Source organism: Drosophila navojoa, chromosome 2 (assembly GCF_054131105.1).
Source record: "Drosophila navojoa isolate 15081-1374.11 chromosome 2, UAZ_NAV_1.0, whole genome shotgun sequence".
Taxonomy (NCBI): Eukaryota; Metazoa; Arthropoda; class Insecta; order Diptera; family Drosophilidae; genus Drosophila; species Drosophila navojoa.
The window spans coordinates 5474063-5493958 of NC_142890.1; the positions used below are offsets into that span (position 1 = coordinate 5474063).

Sequence of the window (19896 nt, forward strand, 5' to 3'; positions counted from 1 at the left end):
TATATATTAAAGCTTCAGTTGAACTTTTGAGAGATTGTAGTTAGAAATGGCTGATGGGTTGATGGTAAGGCTAGGGTAGATATGCCAGGGGAATTGGTCAGTGGAATTTATTCAATTATATTTATTGAGAATCTGATTCTCCCTTTTCCATAGTAAAAAGCATTCAAGTTTTCAACCTATTTTGTATGTATTTTTTTGTTTTTTATTTAATTATAAATAACTTAAGTTGCAATTTATACAATTTTTCATTCTGAATTCACGCGTTAACTCTTAATACTTAAATTATTTCTGTTTTGCTGCATTCACTTAATAATTTCTTGTGCTTTCCTATGTTTTTATTTTGTTTGATTTTTTTGTATTATGCTTGATTTTATTTTTAAATTTATATATAGAGATATCTGTTCTTTTTTTTTTTTTTTTTGTTCTCAATCGATTTCACTCGCATTTCTTTCAGTTTCTCTGTCTCGATCTTTAATAATTTGTTAACACAATTTCTCTTCAATTCAATCGATACGTCAATTACTCTTTCGCTTATCATACATATTCAATATTTTTGTTATATTTTCTTTCTGATTTTTGTTTAAAAGTTGATGCAAAATTGACGCAAGAGTAGAAAAAAAAACACCACACGAAAGACTTTTCAAACTCTTCAAAATTTGCTGTACGTTACGATTTGAATGCTCATTGTCAGATCGGTAATTAGTTTTAAAGATATCTTTATATATATATACACACATATATATATATAAATATATATATACAGTTGTATCGCCTTGGCATGCATATTCCACAAACTTAAAACTCTAATAATTCGAAAACAAATTGTAAAATCAATTGCCTGGTCTTATCTGGCCCTTTTTGTTCAGCTTAACACATTAACGTATTTTCTTTTTCTCCTTTTTTTTTTATAATTTTTCGTTGTTTTTTTTTTTTTTTTTAATACACACTGGAGTATATTGATATTTGCTTTTCGTTATCATCTATACAAATTTCGACGGTATCATTCGCCTTTTTTCAGTGTGAATTTCAATTCATTTCTTGTTTCATTTTTTTTTTCATTTCCGTTATGCTTATCTCACTTTCTAGGCAGACAATGCCTCGACTCACATGCCATGCAGATATACATTTATATATATATATACTTATATATATATATATGTATATGTATACATATATATACATATATTTGTATATATGCATACTAGGCTATACTATATTACAAATTAGCATACATATATTGTTTTATGTTCTTCTTAAGGTTTGATTTCTCTTCTCGCTTCTTGTTTTTTGTTTTGTAAGGATGCGCGCATTGAGCCTGGCCGAAGCAAAAATTCACAACACGGCTTCGGCCACATATATAGATATAGGTATATATATATATATATATACATATATGTATATACATAAAGTGAGTTGTCGCATTTAAATTGATGGTTTCGTTGGGGACCTTTGACTATTGTGAGCGCATATATTGTGTATGATGTATGTGAATAGCCTAAACTGCTTAAAATCTACAATTAAAATAGTTAATGCTTGGATATATTTATACAGAGTGAATGAGTGCTAGCTGGTGGTGGTTGTTGATTTTGTGGTTATCATCGTTGTTGCAGTTGATTGGTGGCTCTTCAGCATTTGAACTTGACCATGGGTATATGCTTGGAAGACACACACTTGTCACAGCACCACTCGGCAAACACCTCCTTATTGAGCATTTGAAAGGCCGCCTCGGTTAGACCCACGCAGGTTCTGAAGAATTGAAAACATATGTATAAATAGAGATAAGCCTTCAATCGGTGGTTCGACGAGGTTGAAACCTCTGCTTACCTGTGAAAAAAGAAATTACAACCGGATTCACAGAAGACTGCCTCATCGTTGTCGTTGACCTCCTTATGACACATGCCACAAGGATAGATGGGCGGCGCATTAGGATTCTGCGGATTGAAGACCATTGGCTGACCCGGTGGATACATTTTGCCACCGCTCATTGTCATGGGTTTGCCCATAGGACCGCCCATGTTGCCCATGGGACCACCCATTGGGCCGGGACCCATATTGCCCATGGGACCCGGACCCATAGGCCCACCGCCACCGCCGCCAAACATGTTGGGCCCACCCATGGGACTGTGCCCGTGACCGTGATGATGTGGGTGTGTGTGTGCATGGTGAGGTGGCATTCCGTGATGCGGTGGTGGGCCATTCATGCCGCCCGGACCTGGACCCGGTCCCGGCACACCACCCATATGACCATGACCCATATGTGGCCCAGCATTGCCGTGTGGTCCCATCATATGCGGATTACCGCCACCGCCGCCGCCCATGTGAGGTGGCATACCACCTGGACCTCCTGGACCATGCATGCCCGGGCCCGGTCCCATCATATGGTGAGGCGGTGGACCGCCTGGATGCGAATGATGCGGGTGCGGATGATTCATAAGTTGCGGGTGCGGTGGTCCGCCGAGATGCGGTGGTTGTTGTGGCGGCAGCATTTGATTCATGCCCATGCCCATGGGACCTCCAGGTCCGTGTCCACCGGGTCCGCCTGGCTGGCCAACCATATGGACACCCATGGGACCATGTTGCTGCTGCTGCTGCTGTTGTTGTTGTTGCTGCTGCTGTTGTTGATGTTGTTGTTGCTGCTGCTGTTGTTGTTGCTGCTGCTGCATAGGAACATTTGGGTTCATTTGCTGGCCCATCATGGGTCCATTATTGTTGTTCATGTTGTTGTTGTTGCCCGCCGGCGACTGTAACGGACTGGGCCCCGCATTTGGCATACCCGGACTGGGACCGGCACTGTTTAACGCATGATGCGGTGACATGGCGGGCGGCGCTGGTGAGGACGTAGGCACTGATGTGGTCGCTGTTACCGCTGTGGACGTCGTCGTCGCTGTGGATGCTGATGAAGCAGAAGATGACGCTGACGACACTGGCATTGGACCATTCGATTGCATTGTTTGATTGGGCACTCCGCCCAAACGTCCACCTGCCGCCGCTGGCGACAGATGTGGATGAGGATTTTGATTGTTGTTGCTGTTGGGATTGTTGCTGCCATTGTTGCTGTTGTTATTATTACTATTGCTGTTGTTGTTCGCTGCATTGCCGCCCATCATGTTGCCGCTGTTGTTGTTGTTGTTGCTGTTGTTGCTATTCGCCGGCGACATGCCACCAGGTCCGACTAAACCGCCCGGCCCAGGACCTGGCCCTGGACCTGGTCCACCGGACATATGACTGTGATTCGTTGGTCCATTGCCCAGTGGACTGTGCAGAGGCGGCGGACCCATTTGTCCATTGTTCATGTGCGTCTGTTGCGGGTTTTGTGGTTGCTGTTGTTGTTGTTGTTGTCCAGGCTGTTGTTGACCACCCGGGCCGGGTCCAGGACCAGGTCCAGGTCCGGGACCCAGCGGACTGCCAATTTGATTGCCCATAGGCGAACCCATTGGCAACGAGTTCATAGGAGAGTTTTGCCCGGGCATCGGTCCTCCGGCGCCACCCATGGGTGATCCTTGCATTGCACGCGGATTCGGTCCATTGGGACCTCCCATGGGCGACAATCCACCCATACCCATATGATGTGGGGATATGCTTGGTCCACCCATGCTGCCCATTGGACTCATTCCGCCCATGCCGGCCATTGCACCCATTGGACTGCCCATGGGAACTCCGCCGCCTCGCCCGTGGTTCATGTGTGGCGGTAGTCCAACGCCAGGTCCCATGCCATGCGGATGCGGATGCACGCCAGGTCCTAATGGGCTCATTCCACGCATGGGTGGTGGCCCACCCATATGATGCGGTCCGTGCGGCCCATGGCCCATGGGGCCACCGCCAGCACCAGGATGATGCGGATGCATATGAGGATGCATGCCCATACCCATGCGCTCCTCCCAATGCGGATGTGGTCCAAAGTGTCCACCCGGACCGCCAGCGCCGCCCATTTGATTCATAGCCGCCATGGCAGCGGCTGCCGAGCTCGACATGGCCGATACCTGGGGGCTATCATCGAATGGATTGGACGCGACGATCGTATCACCAAAGCCGCCCATTGGCGGCGGTGGTAACAAATCCTGAGGTGTTGGCGGTGCCGATTGCTGCTGTTGCATTGAATTGGCAGCGGCAGCCGCCGCAGCTGCTGCTGCTGCCGCAGCGGCTGCCGCCGAATTGGCCGCATTCGATGTTTTCCGCCGTTTCTTCGGATTACTCGGCGCCGAGATAATATCCGTCGGGGGCGGAGGCTTAAAATCGGGCGGACAGAGGCCGCCCGCTGGACCCGGCAAACGATATGGCGCCATACCGATATTGTGGGTCATATTCGAAGTGTTTTTCTTCCGAATGGTGGCAGCTTTTCTTGAACAACGGGGCGAACGAAATATCTAGTTAATGGCGTCGTCGATCCGTGGGATCACGACGCGTCTATCAAAAGGCAGATTTTTGCCTGACAATTGTTGTCCTCGCTGATTGCTGAACAGGGCTGCCAACCTGTGTACCAAAACCAAAGAAAAAATAAACAAGGAACTCGTTGAATCTAGTATTGTTACTTACTTAATAGGCTGCGGCAATTTACCAACGAAATTCCAAAAGAAGGTCGATCCGTGTTGTGATGATAGAAGCCGCCAGAAATGCTACTACCTTGGTTATTTCAGAGCTGGCAACTCTACGCGCGCATGTCGTCAGCGTTGGCAGCGTCTGAGCAGCGAAGCGCCAAGCAGCCGCAGCAGCAGCACCTGCAGCACGAATAACACAATGAACTGCACGTTGCAATAATTGAGCGTTTCGTATTATTTTGATGTGATATGATTAATTGATTTTGATCGGAGCACTCCGTAGCGGTTGATTATCTTGACTCTGCTTTGGCTTGCTTTTTTTTTTTATTTCAATTTTCTCACTTGGCGGCTCTTCTTCTTGCCACCGATTTTATGTTCTTTTTGCACCACCACCGCAAAGCAGCGGCAGCAAATTTGCTGCAATTTTTTTTTTATTAATTACACTGGAAATGGTGAGCGCATTTTTATGAGGGTTTGCACGTTTCAAATTTTCTAGCATGCAGTATTATTCGCGCACGCAAATTTCTATCGTAGTTTTTGGTTTTTTGTTGATGGCCGCGGTGCCTGGCTATATTTTTATGTGTAAATTGGTTGCTGCGTAACCATTTAAACACAAGTAACACATATTTTTTGCTTTTTGAATACCACACTTTGTCATTTATGCATCGATGCGTTCAAAATTAGAACGTAACTACAATATTTTGATGATTTTCGTATGCAAAGCGTCGTGGATTCTAAAATATAAATAATTTTCCTCGCCTGTCAGCCAAGGTGACCGTACTCTGACAACATGCTAATACCAAAATTCCATTCTTCGCTTGTGCCTAAGGTGACCATTGCTTTACCCGTATATGCATATCGATAGTGTATTTATTTTACATCGAAGAGCAAATTTATAACAATTTAATAAAGCTTATGTTGATATCTACGCTAAATTACAGATTAAAATTCTTAATAAATTGATGATTATTGATTAAATATATATCACATATAACACGAATAAATTACCAACTTTTGAATACCTAACGGAGATATCGATATACAATTATGAACTGATATCGACTCTCGTCACTATTGGCATAAGAGTGACGCGTAAATTTTTGGCGCTGGTGGGTTTAAAATTTTTTTTAGCGAACAAAACATTTAGTGCAAAACAATGTGGAGCAATTTTGAGGCATCTACAGTAGAGGATGAAACCATCTCGAATGCGTTCTCCTCGCGCAGTATATTTAAAATAAGCAGCGAGGATGAGGTAAATTCATTTGATATTTAAAAAAAAAAAAGTAAATAAATAAAGCTATGATTGTTTGGTTAGGTTTCAAAATATCCTGCGATTCAGGCTGCTGTGCAAAGTGGCAAAATGGTGATTTCCATAGATAAGAGTCTGCTATTGCTAGAAGATGAGCTGATAGCCAAGTGCAGCTTTCTAAGTTTTGGCGCTAACATCGATGCGATTGCCATATCCAATAGCGGGAATCTTATTGTTTGTGGACTCACTGACGGCGAAGTGCACGGCGTCTACATAAAGGGCTTGTTGCTATTTAGTGTGTGCATCAAAGTGGAAGATACTAGTCTCAGCAGCGGAACCTTTACGAGCATACAGCAATTGGGATCGCACTTTTACTTCACATGCAAGAATGGCAGCGTCTACTGGTGAGTGAAACCCCCCAAAAATTGAAGACTTCTTCGCTCAACCAGGTGTTCCATTTCAGTCTCAGCGAAATAAATGAAACTCATTTAGAGTCTCTAGCCAATGTCACGGTGAACGATAATGAGAATATGGCAGCACTTCTAGACGATGTCACTATTGAGCGCACATCCTCTGGTAGAGCTGCTAACAGCGTCGATAGTGCGCTCCTGCTCAAGATGCCAACCACCCATGGTTATGCGATCAACAATCAGGAAGCACCGCGGGCAGATCACGATTTGATAATAAATGGCGCACAGGATTCTTTAAATTTTAAGACCGTTTCGAATGATGTGACACGCATCGGTTTATCCGCGCATTTGGGCAGAATCAAAAGTATTTACAACATGGACATCTATGTGTAGGTTTAAGCTATATGTATTGTTTATTGGATTGACTTATGTCCCGCTCATCCGCTTACAGACTTGCATTGACAGAATCCGGTCACCTCTTGGAGATTTGTCCATTTACACGCACCTTGAGTTTGTGCCAATCGGCAATGAAGCGCTCGCTGCTCATCGAGGATTTGCTGGTCATGGAATCCAGTGAGGAGCATGTGGAGCTCTTGATACTTACCAAGCCCACAGCTGATGGAGAGCGTTTCATAAAAATAGTCGAATATCCTTGTAAGACTTTTTTGTTTTACTTTAATGAATTCTAATTCTCATTATGGTTTGATTTTTAAAGCGTTCAAATGCAAAAACGAGATCGAAGTGCCGCTGCATGCGTGGCTTATACGGCAACCCAAGAGCGCCGTCAATTTGTATTATTTGGCGGCCCGGGCAGGTAAAGAAAACGAAATTCCATCAGAGGTGGAGATGATGATGGTTTCCGAGACAGATCCCAGTGATCGCTTAAAGAAACTGATAGCCAAAGGACGCCTGGATGAGGCAGAGGTAAATTTAATTTCATTTAGATGAATTGAAGGAGATAATTTATTGCATTTCCTTTTAGGATTTTGGCATACAATTCGAGCTGTGCCTGCAGCCCATCTATGAGGCCAGAGCCAAACGTGTTTTGGTCGAGCTATGCAATGCCAACACAAACAGAATGCAGCCCGAAGAGCTGGAGGAAAAATTTCAGATGCTGCTCAATCTGCTGGGTCAGATCGAGAGCAAAGAGTTTATCAAAAATAATCGCATGATCAATTTAAGCTCACGTCAAATTCTGGAGCGTTACCTAAAAGAGATACACAAGAGATTGGATTTTGAGGTGAATAGTCAAGGAATATTTCTGTAGATCTGCATATTTACAATATATTCGTATACAGGATGATGAGCAGCATATGCTGGAAATAGATGAGCAGCTACATCGTCTTAAAACGCTGGCTATCATCGATCCCTACGAGTGCAACACTGAGTGGCAAAAGTTTGTGTACAACACGAATCTGGTAAAGGTGATCAAGGGTATGTTTAGCACCGATATGCCCACCGCTTGCCTCATCTGGCGTCGTCATTCGAGCAGCGTTTTGCCACATCTAAGTGAGGATGAATTGCGCACGCTACTGGGCTTCATACCCAGCACCACAGAGCCGCTGAACGTGGTGCAGTGGCTTCGTCAATTCGTGCCAATAGTCAGCAATACACATCCCAAAATTATGCCATTCATAACGGACTGGAGCATTGAGATGACGCGCAAACTGCAATATAGCGAGCATTGGCCGGACATTGGTCTGGAGTTTGCCAGCAATATACTGGAAATATTTGAAGAAGTTAAATTTATTTACTCGTGGGTTACTGTCGGATAAGGTATTGCTGCAATTATTAATTAAAATTTACATCATTTTTACAGCGATGTTGGTCGACAGCAGGAGCGTAATGTTGGCAAGCTGCGTGATCTAGTCAATGCTCTGCAAGATTTGTCGGTACTAAAGAAAATCTACAAGCTAAGCTTTACGCTGGACAACTATATGGAGGACTCCTTAGATGGGATTGCATTGCGCATACTCCAGCGCGTGCATTTAGATAATTTACAGAGTCTGGTCAAGGACTTTCTGTATCCCATCTATCAGGAGAAAGGTCGCCAGCCATTGAATGCCATCAAACAGTATATTGGCCAATTGGTGGCCAATCGTCAATCGCTAAGCAATTGGATAGATCGTGCAATGGCTTGCGTCGAGTTGCTGCACAATGAGGATAGTCGTTTGGAGAGCGCTCTCTCGATACTGCAGAACGCGCCCGTGCCTTGGCCCGAATCGCTGGCACCTCTCATCAAGCTGCGCAATTCGACGCATCCGTTGAGCATTAAGATCAATGCCGAATATGAGATTCAGGTGATAAAGATCATGAAGGTGAAGTATGGCTGGCCAGCGGACAGTGCTGTTAACATCAATCTGGAGTTGTTTATGATGCGCATTGTCAAGCTAAATTTACCGGACATGCTGCAGGATATCCACACGCTGACCAAAGCAGCGCCAGTGATATCCACGAGCGCCAATTTCAATTGTTGCTATCAGATGGCTCGACGTGGTCAAATCGAAATGGCCTATGAGTTCTTCAAGTCGTTAAACACAAAAAGCAATGATAATAAATGCGGCAATGTGGTTGAAATCCTGACCAATATGCTCGAAATGAGCTCCGGTTCTTTTGTGAACGAAGCGAAGGTACAGGAGCATATTAATCTGTTAGAGCTCTTCAAGCTTATGCTGCCCCATGTGGATCCAGTTTACACGCAGCGCTATTTGCTCATTAAGCATTGCTTCCAGCTGCGCCAAAAGTTCAATTTGCAGCTGCAGAGCAGCAGTGAATTGATACCGATGCACAAGCGCCTGGAGCTGCTCAATAAGGGCATCGAGCTGATCATGTCACGAGCTCAGGCCACATTGAATGTTTGCGCCTTTATAGTCAACGAAATGAGTGAACTATGCGCCGCACTCAATTTGCAAAAGGTTCAGGGACTGTTGTGCATTAGCCAGCGCATGAACTGCCTGCCACTCAGCTGTGCGCTCGCTCATCACATTCTGGAGTTTATCGACTGTGTGCCAGCGAACAGCAACGACTTTATTAACTTTGCCATTGAGCTGCTGGCGCAGCAAATTTGCGAAGCCAAAAGCAATGGGCATGGTAAGTCTATGCATGAATGTATGCCAATTGACCTCATTTAATTGACTTCCCTTTTCTTAACAGATACGCACTCATCGTTGCAGCAGCTTAATGAAACTGATCCCCTGTGCTTTCCGCTGGCCTACGAGCTGCTGACCGAGGCCATGTTGCACGAGCACCGTCGTCAGCGCGATCTCAACGAGCTGATTAAGTATGTGCGCGTTGCCGTCATACACTATCCAATGGATGCCATTGAGACGCACTATTTGGGCAAGGAGCAGAAAATTAATGATCAAATCTGTCGCGCATTGGATGGATCTCCCATTGCTTTGGGCGATACAACACTCAATTTCTCTATGGCACTAAATAACTCCATAGATGTGAAGCCCAACGTGGAGTCGACTTCCAAGAAACGTTACTCCGTCTCCATGTTCGAGGAGATCGATGTGCAGCCACAGCAGCAACCCCAAAAGAAGGTGACATCATCTCAGCTAAAATTCATTCAAAATCATTTTATTACCTATATAATGTCTTTATAGAAACGGATTAGTGGCAGTCTGCCCATTGTCAAGTTTTTGGCTCGTACACTGCTGCTCATGATCATTGAGACGGATTCAAATAACTCGTTGATGCAGCAGCTGCAGCAACTACTGCCGGAAAATGTTAGAAACGATATTGATGGAGCACGCGCTGATTTCTTCTTGTCGCTGGAGCATTTGACCAAAGCCAAGGAGCATGATGTTTGGTACATTATGTCCCAATATTTGCTGGATTATCAAAAACAAAATCACAGCAAAAAGATCATTAATGAGGGCTTCATTACCCTCCAATTGCGACGCATTCTACGCAATGCGATGAACAACAAGGATGCGAATCTGATTGGTAAAAGTCTTTAGCTGATTATTCCAATTCCTGATCTAATATCATTAATCCTTTTTAGAGCTCTTCACCATGCTGACCGCTGACACCGAGTCGCGTGCCTTGCTGGATAAGCTGTCCATGGATATAAAAACGGATCAGCAAAGAATACATTTCCTGACACTTTCGGCCATGTACCATGAGCACATTGATGAAATGGATTATGTGCAAATATTGCGTGCCAAGTATGATAGATGATTATAAATTTTTTGTGCTTAAATGTTATAACTCTACCTCAACAGACGCAACAAGCTGTATTACTATCTGGAGTTTTGCCAGCAGGATCCTAGCATAAAAGGCAAATTCAATGCCGAAATGGACAACATAGATCAGTTGCTAAAGGAGTTCCACAACAAACGGCTCAATGTGCAGCTGCTGGAGCGCATGAGCTCCGATTTCGGCTTGGACTATCAGAAGATGCTCATCACACAAATATTGAGCATTTTGAATGCACAGGAGCTGCGCTACGAGATCAAGACCGATACGTTTGGGGACGAAGAGCTGGTGATATTGAGCAGCGTGCAGGAGATTCGCGATATGTGCCAGCCGTACATAAACGAGATCAAGAACGTGGATCTCTTTATAGCCAAACTGAAGCAATTCATTGAGGAGATCAACATCTACTTCTATGAACTGTATCTGTGCGTCATTGAGATTCTCATATTTTTCGATGCTGCGCCCAAGCAGATGGAAACATGGATAAATATTTTGCATTTCCTGCGCCACAAGATGAACAAACGTCGTCGTAATCGGCCAGGCCAACTGGAGACGGACATGTGGCTGCAGTCCCAGAAGGAGAACGGTGTGCTGCCCAAGATAGCGCGCTATCGACTGCCGTTCAAGCCTATTGTGGAGAAGCCTCTGAAGGACATACTCGGTGGGTGATTCTATCTTAGCTGTATATATGAAACTCCCATATTAATCTTATCTCTATGATGTCTCCGGCTGCAGATAGCGAGCTGAATGTGGACAACTGCCAGAGCTGGTTTCCCCTTATACTCATGTGCATTGCGCTGAAAAACTCCAAGGAAATCTCACAGAACTGTGACTACTTCTGCATGGCAGCCGTCAAGAACTCCATAGCCGAGTATAAATCGAAAAACGATTCTGAAACTTGGAGCTTGCATCCAACAAATAATGCATTCCTTAAATCGGTAGGAGCTTTAGCTAAATTTAATGTAGTTTTTTTTTTATCGAACCAAATCGCATTTGCTTTGTAGATACTTCGTTTGGTCAAGAATGTGCACAGTCCGAGCAAGGTGTTCCTAATCTTGTATTTCGTTGCTGGCTATGCGCCAGAGGGTGCAGATCAGGTGGAGGCCTCTTACGAGTGCTGGAAATATGCCATGGAGCACGAAGAGCTGACCAAAGATCCCAAATGTCAGGAACAGTTGGTCAAGATCAAGCGAAGATATCCCATGCAAAAGACACAGCATTTGCTCCACGTTTATGGCATGACAGATGAGAAACTGTTGCGTCTCGTCGAGCATCCCACAGAGCTCATCCACTGCCTCTACCATCACGAATTGATACTCAAGTCCAGTAAGGTGGACATCAACGGCCTAGTCAAGGAGATTTGCGCGCTGCACGAACTCAGCCTCGATGCCATACAGTTTAAGCTGCTGCAGAAGTGGCTGTCCGTCACAATGGAGACTACCGACGGCACTATTATGGAGGAGACCTTCCTCGAGGATCACAACTGGCCAGAGAATGGTACCAACGGCAGTGGCGGCGACGAAACAGGAAATGCCAGTGAGAATGTTGTACGAGCATTTTATATACTCAGCAGCTGGCCAAAATCGGAGGCGGTGCAATTCCTGGTTGGCCTGATCTTCAAGGGCGGGTATGTCTGAAATTTACTCTGATGATATCATATATTGATTATTGTGCTACCTTTACAGCCCTGTGAACACCTCCACGCAGCTGCAAATGTACGAATGCTACTCGAAGCTCAACGATGGCAGCAACTCCTTCAGCAACACCATCAGCCAGCGACAGTTTATAACGATCAAGTGTGTCCACGAACTGAAGGCGCTCGGCTACAACTCAAACATAGAGAAGTTTGCGGACGATAGCTGCGATAAGATTAGCATCCTGAAGATGCTCTGGCAGCGCAATGCACAGAATTCCCTTTCACTAGAGGTAATGGCTGACATTTGCCTGGGCTTCGATATACATTTGCCCAAGATCTGGAACGGCATACTGAAGCGCATGGTTATATTCAATATGGTGCGCGAGCTCAATGCATTGGTTGATGTACTAAGTTGTAAGCGGCAGCTGTTGCATCTCGATGGCCTCGCTCTGGCCTGGGACTGTGTGCTGTCGCATCCGCTCAAGAATGCGGTGCAGACACGCTCCAATGCACTGGAGGAGCGACTGCAAAAGACGCTGCTACGTCTGCAGGGCTGTCCGGTTGTGCATGCCCTGAATCTCTATCAATTTGCCGAGCTCTGCATGCTCATCCAACGTCCACACATGGCAGCCATTGTACTTATATTCTGCCAAAGCGCTGAGGATCGCGAAAAGGTTAAGAAAGTAAGTTAGAATCGAGATTAAGTTTTACTTTCCCTAATTTCTAAACTAATTTTTTTTTCTTTGCAGCTTATCACGTCCAAGCCTATGGATAATTTACGCCAGCAGATTCTGGATCTGGAAGACGCGGGCCTGCTGCCCATGGTTCTTAACTTTGCCCTGAAGGAACTGAATCTCTAGAGTATCATTTATTAATTTAATCAGTATACTATGTATTGAATGTATTATTGTTTACTTAAGAATATTAAATAATATTATAATCTTAAATACTTTCACATTTCATGAAATCTATGTAGCATATTTAGTAAAAAGTATTGAATATTATATTGTTAACTTGAATATTAAATATATTGAATATTGAAATATGGAAAACACTTATTGCTTATTTTTAGTCCTATACAGTACATGAGGCATTTATTTTGCCTGATGAATGGTAGAGCCTATTGAAATATGTATACATGTATTTGTAGATATGTATATATTTTTTATTGATTATATTCAATTAATTACATTTCAATAAGTGACCCTCTTTATAGTGACAATTAGTTGTGCCATCATAATCAAACTTGATTTGCTGCTAATCAACGTGAACATCATCACCGTTATTGATGACGTCACCAGATGTCGCTAATGAACCGTGGTGCACTTGTCACAGATAAGCATAGAATCATGCATTTATTGAATGTAGGCGTATGCAAACATTATAAGTGTTGTTAATAAATCGTGAACACTTGTACGCTCATAATTTAGATTAGATAAAGAAGACAGCAAACAAACGACCTTATCACACACGCGAAAATTTCCACAAGCAGCACACTAAATGCAACGATTACGATCAACATTAAACCACTGTGCGCAGCCTGCGAATCAGCTGTTCGTCAGTAGAGTATGTACACACGTAACAGCAACTAGTTCTAGGTCAACGAAAAATCGCCATTTTTCTTTTCGGCAATCTTTAAACAAAATTTGCAATAATGTTGCGCCATTTAGCAGGGGCAAAACGATGTGTAAGCCTGGCCAGCAATGCACTGATTAAAAGAACACCTAGTAAGCTGTGTGTCCCTAGCAATGTTGCGTCCGTCGTCTCTATGTGAGTAGCAAATAGTATTCAATGTTAGTTTATAAACAAATAGCGAATGTTGTAGCCGTCATTTTGGGCCGCCCACGCACATCAAGCATTCGACGGCCAATGAGTCGGGCACGATGGCGGAGAGTAAGTGAATCCCCGAGGTTTATCTCAAATGCTCACTTTAGTCCTCCGCTCTGTTCTCAGTCAAGGAAGAGATGATGAAACGCCTGGGCTTGGAACACGGCTATCATCCCCTGCCAAAGTCGCGCGAACATCTCCTTAAATATCAGCCCAAGTTGGGGGAGCTGCCGGCACGTACAATGCAGGACTCTTTCACATCGGCCATCATACCACTCAGCACGAATCTCTTGTTGCAGGACAGGTACGTGACATATCTGGGAAATGTGCGTATGGGTCGACTGCTCGAGGATATGGACATGTTTGCGGGTTGGAATACATTACCCTATAGAAATCTAACAGGATATTCATGGCTATATTATCTCTTACAGCCTGGAGCTGTCACAAACATGTCGTCATTCCCAATCTGCCGGCAAATGTGCCTTTGCCCTACACTTTTGTCACTATTCTGGTGGATCGCATTGATTTCACCGATGTGCTTGCTTCCGGCACTGCCGATATTCGTCTGTCCGGGCATGTTTCGTGGGTGGGCACCAGTTCCATGGAAGTTGTCGTGTGGCTGGAGCAGATGCAAAACGGCAGCTATCAGAAATTGACGCGTGCCCTCTTTCTGATGGCTGCACGGAATGCAACAAATACGGGAGCGGCGCCAGTGAATCCCATTAAACCCGGCAACGAGGAGGAGCAACTCATCTTGGATGGCGGCATGGCACGGAAAAAGCAACGTCAATTGCTTGGCGCCCAGTCTATCTTCAAGGTGGAGCCCAACGATCCGGAGCAAACCATTATGTATGAACTGTTCAAGCGGACAACGCCCAACGACACCATGGAACTGAACAAACGAATCTTGCCGCCCAACTGCCGATGGATGTCGAATTCGTATCAGATGAGCACCATACCCTCCTTTCCCGAACATCGTAATCATCACAATCGCGTCTTTGGCGGCTTTCTCATGCGCTGCGCTTTAGAGATTAGCTGGGCAGCTGCAGTACTCTACTGTCGGACACGTCCCAAGCTGGAACGCATTGCGGACATTAGCTTCGAGAAGCCCGTGAGCGTTGACTCGTTCATTAAGATGACGGCCTATGTTGTCTACACGAAGCTGAACTATTTGCAAATTATGACTGTGGCCGAGGTGCTGGATCCGCACTCGGGCAACCAGGTGACCACCAACACCTTTTACTACACCTTCTCGGCATCGCACACAGTGACCGAGGTGCTGCCACGCTCCTATCACGAGACTATGTGGTACATTCAAGGACGTCGTAAATTCAAATACAGCATGGATATAGACCCACATTACGAATGAATCTGGATAACGCAGTATGTGGTGGGGCTACAGCTAAGGAGGCAATACTAAAGTGGCGATAAATAATACATCTTCTTCAGATTAACCAACACAACATTAGATCTGCCCTTTGCTTTTCTGTTTAATTGTAAAATTTACAAATATTTTATCTCTTTTTTAAAAAATGGAATTTACTAAATAAAGAACTTTCAACCTAATATAATGCAAAAATGTTTATTATTACCAATTCTTAGATTTAAAATAAATTTATTTGTTTTGAATCTATAATGTCAATGAAACTGTAAATCATCCCCATCTATAATATCTGATGTCTTTTAGCAATCATCGAAGCATTAATAACTAATATTTTGTATGTTTCATCACTTTCGCATATCTAATCTGTATATCTCCCATTTATATAGATAAATTCTTGTTAACAAGCACTTAGTGAATTTATTTAATATGAATATAGCTATGTAGTATTTTCACAATCAGATTATCCCTTAAAATTTTGTCGTTTTTTTTTTTTAAATTGCAAATTCTAAATTGAAAATTCCCGTATGAAGCGTCAAAGTCTCTGGACCCCTAGAAGATGGCAATATTTAATCAGGTGAGGCATAGCCACCTATTTCTGTAATCTTGTGTATACATAATGAAATCACAAAATAAAATAGGATTCAAGCGCGATGGCCCCTGCACTGTGCGCGCAGGCACTATTATATGGATGAATATATGAAGGAGCAATCGGATCATAATTCTGGAACCATCCATGACAGTAAGCAGCGAAAGCCATTAAGATAAACAACACTCCTGATCGCTCCTCCACGCAGTCGTAATAAAGCTACGTGAGCGCACGGGCGTCGACATTGGGTATCACATTAGACCCAAGTCGCGAGAGAATCTGCTCAAGTACCAGCCCAAGCAGGAGGAGCTGCCGACGCGCAGCATGAAGGATTCCTATACCATAGTAACTGTGCCGTTGTACGGCAATGAGCTGATCCGAGAACGTTACGTTAATCACCTGGGCCGGGTGCGTTTGGGTCGCCTGATGGAGGACATGGACATGTTTGCAGGTGAGCACCACGACTATAATATATAATGACTATTAATCGCCTTGCTCCAGTCTGGATATGTCATCAGCATATCCAGCTGCCAAATCTGCCCAAGAATGTGTTCTTGCCCTATACCTTCGTCACAATCCTCGTGGATCGCGTCGACTTTAAGAACACGGAGTATTTAGCCCTGAACAAGAACTTGGAGCTGAGCGGCTTTGTTTCCTGGACCGGCAGCAGTTCCATGGAGATAACAATCTATGTGCGGCAGCCGGTCGATGGCGAGTATGTGAATGTGACCAAAGCGCTGTTCATAATGGTTGCTCGGAACGCCACCAACACGGGCCCAGCTCCAGCGAACACCCTGAAGCCAGCCGACGAAATGGAGCAAAAATATTGGGAAGCGGCGAATGAGCGACAAATCGAACGCAAACGAGCTAGAGGTGAAAGTGTATTCATTTCACCCCCGCTGGAGCATGAGCAGGCAATCATGTATAATGTTCTCCAGCGGACCACGCCCCCATACACCTTTGAGCTGAACAAACGCATATTGCCGCACCGTTGCCGCTGGATGAAGGACAGCATGTGCTCGACCCTGTTGAAACCATATCCACAGAATCGCAATTCACAGAACACGGTCTTCGGCGGCTACCTGATGCGTCAGGCCGTCGAGCTGACCGTCGTCATGGCCAGCGTCTATGTGGGGGATACGCCAAGATTGAAGTGCATATCGGACATAAGTTTTCTGAAGCCTGTTATGGTCACCGACTTCCTGCAGATGAACGCCCATGTGGTGTATACGTCGCACAACTACCTGCAGCTGATGACCATTGCACAAAATTTCAATACGGACAGGCAAGAGCATACGACGACCAACATATTCTACATCACCTTCAAGGCGGACACCATTGTGGATGAGGTGCTGCCGGGATCGTATCGTGAGATGCTCTGGTATATACACGGACGTCGGAAATTCTTAAGTGCACTCAATCTTCAGATGCAGTACTTTCCAGATAAAGAGGATGAAGATGACGACGAGGACCAGAAAGATCACAAAGAAGAAGAAACTTGTCAGCAAGAGGCGCCTGCAAAATAATCAAGACCACACTTAGTTTGTTCTTTTCCTCATACCTCGACACTGAGTTCCGGTTCTGTAATGTTTTATTTTCTTTTTACAAAATTGTTTGTAATCAGCGGGGCTTGTACAAAGTATTTAAAAAGTCCTTAAAGTGAAGTTTTTCTTGGGCTACGCGTTGTTTAGAAGCGCAGACGATGTGGGTATTGGGACGAGTGGAGAGCGAACATGTTCTGCAAGTACTTCGTGAAGTATTTTCCCTCCGGATGGGCCTTGATGAGCTTCAACAGGGCGCTGTCGACCTCCTTTTGGTCCTTCTTGCGCTGCTCGTTGGGCACAAAGCGTTCCTTCTTGGCTGCGAAGATGTCGGCCTCGCCGGTCTTCTTCTGCTTCTTGGCCTTTAGGCGACGGAAGTAGGCGTCATTCAAATGCTCTGGCACCTTATAGGTGCTCAAGTCCACACGCGTTGAGGTGCCAATGACGTAGCGCTGTGACACACGACGCAGTGGGCACGAGTTGATGGCGAATGGACCAGTGACCAGCAATAGGCCGGAGGCCAGAGTCTTCAGCAAGACAACGCGCTTACCCTGGTGACGGCCAGCCAACAGAATGAGGATGGTGCCGGGCTGCAGGTTGCGGCGAGTGTTGCGCTTGTGCTCACTGAAGTTGGCCTTGCCGGGACGCTTCTTGACGAACGTCTTGGTTGGATAGTTGGCCTTGGGCTTGCGCAGATAGACGGTACGCTCACCACCGTTCTTGGGGCCACCGATCTTCTTCACCTTCTTGATGGGCACCTTCTCCTTCTCGACAACGGGACTCTTCTTACCCTTCAGGCGGTACAGCGCACGGCGCTTGTACATCTATACAGCACAAAAGAAATATATAAAACACTAATTAATCACATTATTCACACACGCTGTTGCTGTCGACGCAAAGGCGGCGCGTCACTGCAGATGCCAAACTTTGTGACCGTATTTTCTGAGTGTGTTTCATTTTGTTTTTACCTGGGCTTTGGAGTATCGCAGGATACCGCCCTTCAGGTATGAGTTCAAGGGATGCTTCTTGCCCTTTTTGGCCGATTTGGCGACCTTTTTAGCTTTCACGATGGGTGCCATTGTGGAGAACACGTGTACACAGCACAAAAATTATTTAGAAAAGGAAGGTTATGTGTCACGGCATTGCCAGCACGAAGCAAAAACACGACATGCTGCTATCGATAAATATCCGTGCAGCTATGAGTTTACATGTTTTCCAACACTCGTTCCGATGACTATCTAAAATAAACCGATGACACTGGACAGTGCCGATGATGAAGATGTCATAGAATCGATTTACACAACAACTGCTCTTTAATTAATGCAACAAAATGAAATTCAAAGTTCTTTTTCTTTTACCATTTAATAATACTTTTTTCCATTTATTTGTTTTCATGTGTATACAATGAATTAAATCACGGTTTTTGTTGTTCTTTTACAGCTCCTTCAACATCTATACACAATCTTCAATTATCTTAATTGTTCTTTCTCTTTTGCCTGCCACGACGAATCGTTTAAAACTTATAAATTTCAAATTTAGAATAATTTAAATAAATGGATGATAATTTACAAAATGAATTGATTTCTAATACTATAAAACCTCTCTAGAGATAATGAAATGTACAATTTAAGATCTCTTTGTCAAAGATGAAACTAAAACTAAAATTAAATTTAAATTGTAATGCGGAAGAGAATTTAGTACATTTGCTCTTATTTTTGTACTACTAAGTGAAATAATTATACAATACTAATATAGATTTCATTTCGTTAGTTAAAAAGATTCGTTATTTGTTTTTGTTTGTGTTTTTTTGTTTTAACTTCGCTTGCAAATATTTAACTAACTCCGCTCTAAAAATGTGTAAAATTTGCTAGTTTTAAAATACAGTTACAATTAATGTCAGAATAACCGACTGGCGGCATACTTGTAGAAAGTCTTATGTCTATACTTCCATTTCTTTCTTGTTGTTTGTCTTATTTGTCACTTTGCCATTATTTAAAGTTAGACTAAGATTAAAAAATATATGTATAAAAAAAAAACAATGTTTTCTTTTTTTCATGCAGCCTGGCAATGAACACACAATTTTCTCTTCTAGCTTCGTCGCTTAAATATTAAAAATCATTTACACTTTTCGTTTGTGTATGTTTGTTCTTAAGCTTAAAAAAATATATGAGTATTGCCATGAAAGATTTAAAAATGTTTTGGGGGAAAATAATAGTTGAACTATTGCACATTCATTTAAAAAGTTAAAACTGTTGTACAACTATCAATGTTTTATTTACATTTGCAGAGTGTGCAGAGTGCGGCTTGTTAAGTTTTTTTTTTTCGTTACTCTTCTAGGTGTACTCACATTTGACCAGAGAGGAGAGATCGTGAGAGCGAGTGTTTCCAAGATACAGTTGGAGCTTCTGCTAGTCTGGCTACAGCTATACACACACGCACACACACAGCCACTCACACAAAGGTAAATAAAACATTTGGATTTGTTGCGAATATTTCAATTAGAAATCTGTATGCCACTGTGCACA

General features: G+C 43.9%; 5 protein-coding genes across 5 annotated transcripts; 3 read left to right on the forward strand and 2 right to left on the reverse strand.

The window, feature by feature from the left end:
• Window positions 1–168: 168 nt before the first annotated feature.
• Window positions 169–5340, reverse strand: pygo (pygopus family PHD finger). Its single transcript, XM_089265747.1, has 3 exons — window positions 4534–5340; window positions 1825–4470; window positions 169–1746 (listed from the first exon to the last, which is right to left on the reverse strand). Exons 2-3 carry the CDS (start codon window positions 4299–4301, stop codon window positions 1626–1628), a joined length of 2598 nt encoding a protein of 865 aa, XP_089121873.1. The 5' UTR covers window positions 4302–4470; window positions 4534–5340; the 3' UTR covers window positions 169–1625.
• A 246-nt stretch (window positions 5341–5586) lies between these two features.
• On the forward strand, window positions 5587–13085 carry rod (kinetochore component rough deal). Its single transcript, XM_018105173.3, has 16 exons — window positions 5587–5787; window positions 5851–6188; window positions 6248–6583; window positions 6646–6848; window positions 6910–7118; window positions 7177–7434; window positions 7493–7950; window positions 8014–9284; window positions 9348–9739; window positions 9803–10145; window positions 10204–10366; window positions 10424–11058; window positions 11133–11335; window positions 11402–12024; window positions 12083–12716; window positions 12783–13085. Exons 1-16 carry the CDS (start codon window positions 5692–5694, stop codon window positions 12891–12893), a joined length of 6273 nt encoding a protein of 2090 aa, XP_017960662.1. The 5' UTR covers window positions 5587–5691; the 3' UTR covers window positions 12894–13085.
• A 486-nt stretch (window positions 13086–13571) lies between these two features.
• LOC108654216 (acyl-coenzyme A thioesterase 9, mitochondrial) lies at window positions 13572–15343 on the forward strand. Its single transcript, XM_018105362.3, has 4 exons — window positions 13572–13803; window positions 13859–13926; window positions 13987–14229; window positions 14292–15343. Exons 1-4 carry the CDS (start codon window positions 13688–13690, stop codon window positions 15227–15229), a joined length of 1365 nt encoding a protein of 454 aa, XP_017960851.1. The 5' UTR covers window positions 13572–13687; the 3' UTR covers window positions 15230–15343.
• A 315-nt stretch (window positions 15344–15658) lies between these two features.
• LOC108654197 (acyl-coenzyme A thioesterase 9, mitochondrial) lies at window positions 15659–18492 on the forward strand. The gene is made up of 4 exons (XM_018105340.3): window positions 15659–15818; window positions 15883–15983; window positions 16039–16281; window positions 16332–18492. The coding sequence occupies exons 1-4, from the start codon at window positions 15769–15771 to the stop codon at window positions 17354–17356; spliced, it is 1419 nt and encodes a 472-aa protein (XP_017960829.1). The 5' UTR covers window positions 15659–15768; the 3' UTR covers window positions 17357–18492.
• On the reverse strand, window positions 17369–18572 carry RpL6 (ribosomal protein L6). Its single transcript, XM_018105414.3, has 2 exons — window positions 18340–18572; window positions 17369–18195 (listed from the first exon to the last, which is right to left on the reverse strand). Exons 1-2 carry the CDS (start codon window positions 18448–18450, stop codon window positions 17518–17520), a joined length of 789 nt encoding a protein of 262 aa, XP_017960903.1. The 5' UTR covers window positions 18451–18572; the 3' UTR covers window positions 17369–17517.
• Between the last annotated feature and the right edge of the window lie 1324 nt (window positions 18573–19896).